The sequence below is a fragment of the Schistocerca americana genome, chromosome 6, assembly GCF_021461395.2.
Source record: "Schistocerca americana isolate TAMUIC-IGC-003095 chromosome 6, iqSchAmer2.1, whole genome shotgun sequence".
NCBI lineage: Eukaryota > Metazoa > Arthropoda > Insecta > Orthoptera > Acrididae > Schistocerca > Schistocerca americana.
The window spans coordinates 485945869-485952882 of NC_060124.1; the positions used below are offsets into that span (position 1 = coordinate 485945869).

The window sequence follows — 7014 nt, forward strand, 5'->3', positions numbered from 1 at the left end:
GCGCCAGTTTGCCAAATTAAGCCACCGATTTCTCCCGACTGATTTTTACTTCTACAGCTTAACTGTTCCTAGATGCAATAGCAAATGTCTCACTAGCTTGTCTCTTTCTCTTCTCCCGTTAAGCGTCTTCGACGGGCTTCTTTTCGTCATCTACCAGTGACCTTCTCCCTACGATTCCTTAAAGAATCGTGCTCCGTTTTTCACGCATCTCAGTGTTTAAGATACCACACTCCTGAACTCTGAGTCGTACAGTGATATAATTTTGCCGCTGCATCCGGTGATACATGTGAATACTGCCTACAAAATGAGATTCGGATAGAGTTGGTAGCAGACACGTAATGAATTAAAAACCTCACGCCTAATGCCAAAGTTTTACTGCATCAACAGCGAAAATCTAGTAAGCGATAGATTCTTTTCGTTTTCGACCGCTACGCTCGCAGGTTCGAATCCTGCCTCGGGCATGGATGTGTGTGATGTCCTTAGGTTAGTTAGGTTTAAGTAGTTCCAAGTTCTAGGGGACTGATGACCTCAGATGTTAAGTCCCATAGTGCTCAGAGTCATTTGAACCATTCTGAACTCTTTTCGTTTCATAAGTTTTTGGAGGGTTCAAATGGCTCTGAGCGCTATGGGACTCAACATCTGAGGTCATCAGTCCCCTAGAACTTAGAACTACTTAAACCTAAGTAACGTAAGGACATCACACACATCCATGCCCGAGGCAGGATTCGAACCTGCGACCGTAGCGGTCGCGCGGTTCCAGACTGAAGCGCCTAGAACCGCTTGGCCATATCGGCCGGCTTTTTGGAGGGTGCGGCAAGAAATATTTCAAATAGTTTCGAAAATATGTGTAAAGTTTGTTGGAAGTCTTGAGTGCTCTCTTTCTCAAATACTGAATGAATATACTCGGAGGTGACAAAAGTCAAGGGATGGCTCTGTGCACATTTACAGATGGCAGTAGTATCTCGTACCCATGGTATAACAAGGGCAATACATTGGCGGAGTTATTATTTGTACTCAGGTGATTCATGTGAAAAGATTTCCGAAGTGATTATAGCTGTACGACGGGAATTAACAGACTCTGAACACGGGATGGTACTTGGAGCTAGACGCATGGGAATTCAACATTTCGAGATTCACAGTGTCAAAAGTGTATCGAGAATACAAGATTTCCGGCATTACCTTTCACCACGAAAAACACAGTGGCCGATGTCTTTCACTTAATGGCGTAGAGCAGCGGAGTTTGCGTAGAGTTGTCAGTGCTAACAAACAAGCAACAATGTGTATAATAACCGCAGAAATCACTGTGAAACATACGACGAACATATCTGTCAGGACACTTCGCAGAAATTTGGCACTAATGGGCTATATAGCAGCAGACGACCGACGCGAGTGCCGTTGATAACAGCACGACATCGCCAGCAGCGCCTCTCCTGGGCTCCTGACCATATCGGTTGGATCCTAGACGACTGGCAAACCGTGAACTACAAAACTATTAAGGGTTTCGTGGCCACTTGCTGACAAACTGCCTATTGGCTTCTGTCTCGGGTTCTTCGGCCGACGTTCATCTAACGATTGTACTGACGTTTCGCCAACACGAGTGGCTGGCATTGTCAAGGCTTCACCCTCCATTGCCGGTGGTGAACTGGAGCCGAGCTCGCGGCCGCAGGCACTATATGTATGTGGCGCGCCAACATCCGAGGGCTTCTCCGCGGTCATTTCCGGTGCGGTTCTCCTCTTGCTACCTGCGACGGTCGTTCGCTGCAGTACGGGATGCCGGGATCCATTTACCTCAAGGCTTTCCTCCTCCTTGTTGAAGCTGTTGGCGTGTTTTTGTATTTCTACAGCTTCTCTGAACAAGCGCGTGTGATAGCGCTTCTCTAATAATTCGCCGACACGGAAGATCTGGCTGTAGAGAAGCACTACCACACGCACTTGTTCAGAGAAGCTGGAAAAATACAAAAACACGCCAACAGCTTCAACAAGAAAGAGGAAAGCCTTAAGGTAAACGGATCCTGGTTTCCCGTACTGCAGCAAACGACCGTCGCAGGTAGCAAGAGGAGAACTGCACCGGAAATGACCGCGGAGAAGCCCTCGGACATTGGCGCGCCGGGTACATATAGTCTGCGGCCGCGAGCTCGGATCCAGATCACCATCGGCGATGGAGGGTGAAGCTTTGACAATGCCAGCCACCCGCGCTGGCGAAACGTCAGTAAAATGATTACATGAACGTCGGCTGAAGAACCCGAGGCATAAGCCAACAGGCAGTTTGTCAAACCGTGAACTGATCAGATGATCCCGATTTCAGTGGGTAACAGCCGATGGTAGGGCTTGATTTCGGCGTAGACCCCACGGTGCCATGGACCTAAGTTGTTAACAAGGCACTGTGCAAGCTGATGGCGGCTCTGTCATCGCGTTGACTTTGTTCATATGGAATGGAATGGGTCCTCTCTGGTCCAAATGAACCAATCACTGACTGAAAATTGGTATGTTCGGCTAGTGGGAGACCATTTGCAGCCATTCATGGACTTCATGTTCCAAAACAATGAAGAAATTTTTTATGGATGACAATGCGGCACGTCACCCGGCCATAGTTGTTCGTGATCTGTTTGAAGAAGATTCTGGAGAATCCGTGAGAATGATGTGGCCACCCAGATCTCCCGACATAAATCCCACTGCACAGTTACGGGAGATAACCGAGACGTCAGTTCGAGCATAAAATCCTGCACCGGCAACAATTTCGCAGTTGTGGATAGCTACAGAAGCAGCATGGCTCAATATTTCTGCGGGGGACTTCCACAGACTTGTCGAGTCAACGCCACATCGAGCTGCTGTACCACGCCGGACAAAAGAATGTCCGTCACGATGTAGGGGGGTATGCCCTGGCGTTTGTCACCGCAGTGCAGTGTGGGTAATTTGTGCTCTGTGACTTAACGCTCCATCGACACACTATTTCTATCCTTAACACTTGACTTAATTTTGTTACACCTTTAATTCAAGATTATACCCTATAATGAATATATGAGAGCATTTTAAATTTTTTAAAATCTGTCAGCAATTGTATGAAACACTTTTTTTTTATTTCTTTGCCCGTGGAAACGGTTAGACAGGCAACTTTCTACTGGACATGGTGTCCATTTTAGCCGCTTAATCTACGTCTACATCCATACTCCGCAACCCACCTGACGGTGCGTGGCGGAGGGTACCTTGAGTACCTCTATCGGTTCTCCCTTCTATTCCAGTCTCGTATTGTTCGTGCAAAGAAAGATTGTCGGTATGCCTCTGTGTGGGCTCTAATCTCCCTGATTTTATCCTCATGGTCTCTTAGCGAGATATACGTAGGAGGGAGCAATATACTGCTTGACTCCTCGGTGAAGGTATGTTCTCGAAACTTCAACAAAAGCCCGTACCGAGCTACTGAGTGTCTCTCTTGCAGAGTCTTGCACCGGAGTTTGTCATCTCCGTCACGCTTTCCCGATTACTAAATGATCCTGTAACGAAGCGCGCTGCTCTCCGTTGGATCTTCTCTATCTCTTCTATCAATTCTATCTGGTACGGATCCCACACTGGTGAGTAATATTCAAGCAGTGGGCGAACGAGTGTACTGTAACCTACTTCCTTTGTTTTCGGACTGCATTTCCTTAAGATTCTTCCAATGAATCTCTGTCTGGAATCTGCTTTACTGACGATTAATTTTGTATGGTCATTCCATTTTAAATCATTCCTAATGCCTACGCCCAGATAATTTATGGAATTAACTGCTTCCAGTCGCTGACCTGCTATATCGTAGCTAAATGATAAAGGATGTTTCTTTCTATGTATTCGCAGCACATTACACTTGTCTACATTGAGATTCAATTGCCATTTCCTCCACCACGCGTCGATTCGTTGCAGCTCCTCTTGCATTTCAGTACAATTTTTCATTGTTAAAACCTCTCGATATACTACAACATCATCCACAAAAAGCCTCAGTGAACTTCCGATGTTATCCACAAGGTCATTTATATAGATTCTGAATAGCAACGGCCGGCCGGGGTAGCCGAGCGGTTCTAGGCGCTACAGCCTGGAACCGCGCGACCGCTACGGTCGCAGGTTCGAATCCTGCCTCGGGCATGGATGTGTGTGGATGTCCTTAGGTTAGTTGGGTTTACGTAGTTCTTAGTTACAGGGAACTGATGACCTCAGACGTTAAGTCCCGTAGTGCTCAGAGTCATTTGAACCATTTCTTTGAATAGCAACGGTCCTACGGCACTCCCCTGCGGTACACCTGAAATCTCTCTTACTTCGGAAGACTTCTCTCCATTGAGAATGACATCCTGCGTTGTGTTACCTAGGAACTCTTCAATCCAACCACACAATTGGTCTGATAGTCGATATGCTCTTACTTCGTTCATTAAACGACTGTGGGGAACTGTATCAAACGCCGTAACAATGTAGGTTCTTTTCAATACTCGTTTATTTCGTACTTGATAATTCAATTTCAACGTATCTCGATTACCCCAGTTTTAAAATACGTTCAGTTTCTTCTTGTCCAAATTAACATGGTTCTACACATTCCCGTATCAATAATACCAGACGAGCTTTTTCAAGCTTTCAAGGGAGAAAACAGCAGCACACAGATAAAAATTTAGTCGTTCCCGGATATGTCACACTAATACCGTGTAACACAGTCCTAAGTATTAATAATGGCCTCAATACGGTGAGGAACTGCTCACCCCCCCTCGCTGTAACTAGGCACCTTGCCGTTGGTGGCGTGTCTTGCGTGCCTCCGTGGTACAGGTAGCCGTATGGTAGCTGCAGCCACGACGGAGACCAGAGAAACATGTGATTCCAAGAATGGGCCACTAGCGTTTCCACTAATTGCAGTCTAGATTATTTACTGATCTGACCGTGTGGCATTAATCAAAACAGCCTTGTTGTACTGGTACTATGAGCGGCTGAAAGGAACTGGAAACTACGGTTGTAATTTTTCCCGAGGGCACGCAGCTCTGCTGTATGGTTAAACGATGATGGCCTTCTCGTGGGCAGAATATTCAGGAGGTAGAATGGTTCCCAGTTAGAATCGCCGGACGGGGATTACTCAGGAGGGTGTCGTCATCTAGGAAACAAAACTAGAACTATACCCAGAGTAAGTAGGTCAGAAAATTTGAAAAGAGAAATGGGTATGAAACTTCCTGGCAGATTAAAACTGTTTGCCGGACCAAGACTCGAACTCGGGACGGAGGTTTGGAAGGTAGGAGACGAGATACTGGCAGAAGTAAAGCTGTGAGGATGGGACGTGAGTCGTGCTTGGGTAGCTCAGTTGGTGGAGCACTTGCCCGCGAAAGGCAAAGGTCCCTAGTTCGAGTCTCGGTCCGGCACACAGTTTTAATCTGCCAGGAAGTTTAATATCAGCGCACACTCCGCTGCAGAGTGAAAAACTCACTCTGGAGAAATGGGTAGATTGCAGTTATGTATAGTGGGAATTAGTGACGTTCAGTGGCAGAGAGAGCAGGACTAAAGATTAGGTGTGTGCTTCACGTTACTTACGAGAGGCTACTGAACAGCATTGGGAAGAAATGAAATTTGAGGCTCAGCCTGACTAGGAGGGAGGGATAGGTTGATAGGACACATTCTGAGGCGTCAAGGGATCACCAGTTTAGTATTAGTGGCAAGTAGGGAAGAGGGGGGGGGGGGGGTGTACAAATCGTACAGGTAGACAAAGAGAACAGTACGGATATCAGTGACAGTTATTCGGAGATGAAAAGGTTTGCACAGTATATAGTAACATGGAGAGCTGCATCAAAGCAGTCTTCGAACTGGGAACCACAAAAGCAAACAGTGAGAAATGGAATTTATATGTTTCCTCAGTTACACAGTATCTAGCAGAAGCTTCTGACTGACGATTCGATAGCGCATTACCTTGATGTCTCCTGTGGGTGATTAATTTTTTGTTCGGTGTACTAAGTCCAGGATGAATAATACTCTCTATGTGAATTCAGACGTGATTTATACAACTACTTACACAATCGCATCCCCAATAACTCAATATTTCGAAAACAAACACGGTAAAGACATTTCCAAACGTAAAGTTACCATTTTTCTTCTGTTTGCACAGGTTGTTGGCGGTCTGGCGTCCGCTCTGGCGATGGATCGCCTCGGTCGACGACCCCTGCTGTTCCTCTCCAATGCGGTAATTGGAACTTGCGTCGCCCTCTTGGGGGTCTACATGTACCTCAAGCAGGAGACAGACGTAGACATATCGTCCGTCGGATGGTTGCCTGCCACATGCTTGTCCATATACGTGCTGATGCATTCGTTTGGCTTGAACCCACTGCCATATGTGGTGCTCTCCGAGATCGCGGCTCCGAGGATCAGAGGTCTGGCTGCCATTGCCATGTACACGATGGTCTGTGTCACTGCAACCATCCTGACCAAACTGTACCCAACCATGTCGGAGTCCATGGGAGTGTACGGCACCTTCTGGTTCTTCGCCGCTGCCTGTCTGACTTGCAGCCTCGTCGGATGGTGGCTGCTGCCGGAAACCAAGGGACGACCTTTGGAGGACATCCTCAAGGAACTCAACGGTGGAAAGGATGTCATCGTTGGCAGCTCCCAATGACGCGTTCTACTTGTGCCGAAGATATTTCTGACGTGTTTCGCAGTTTTTTTAGTCTGCCACGTTCAGTTGCACCCTGCACGGGAGTGATACTTCCAGAATACTTCTACATTGCCCCATATGTTGGACTGCGCCCCTTCTGGAGGACTGATCCGAAATATGTTGCAGAATTACGTTCTGCACCCACTACGTACACATACTGTCGCGACGTCAGGTTTTGACCCAAATTCTGCTGCCCAGAAACATTTAAAGTGTGCATCTGACTATTCGCCGACAAAACACGACACGTCAACTTAAACTGTATCGAAAAAAACATGTGTATTTCGGCCAGTAGAGAACCGGAGTCTGCGTACTCACAGGTGATCGTGCCTAGTCGTCATTACCGATTTCATCCAACTTTATGGTACATACTGGGCTTG

General features: G+C 47.0%; 1 protein-coding gene across 1 annotated transcript in view; it reads left to right on the forward strand.

Moving 5' to 3' along the window:
- LOC124620235 (facilitated trehalose transporter Tret1-like) overlaps nucleotides 1–6598 on the forward strand; it is a 42525-nt gene extending 35927 nt beyond the window's left edge. The window contains exon 4 of the mRNA XM_047146902.1: nucleotides 6095–6598. Coding sequence (XP_047002858.1) covers nucleotides 6095–6598 — 504 coding nt within the window. The remainder of the gene's footprint in view (nucleotides 1–6094) is intronic.
- The last annotated feature ends 416 nt before the right edge of the window (nucleotides 6599–7014 follow it).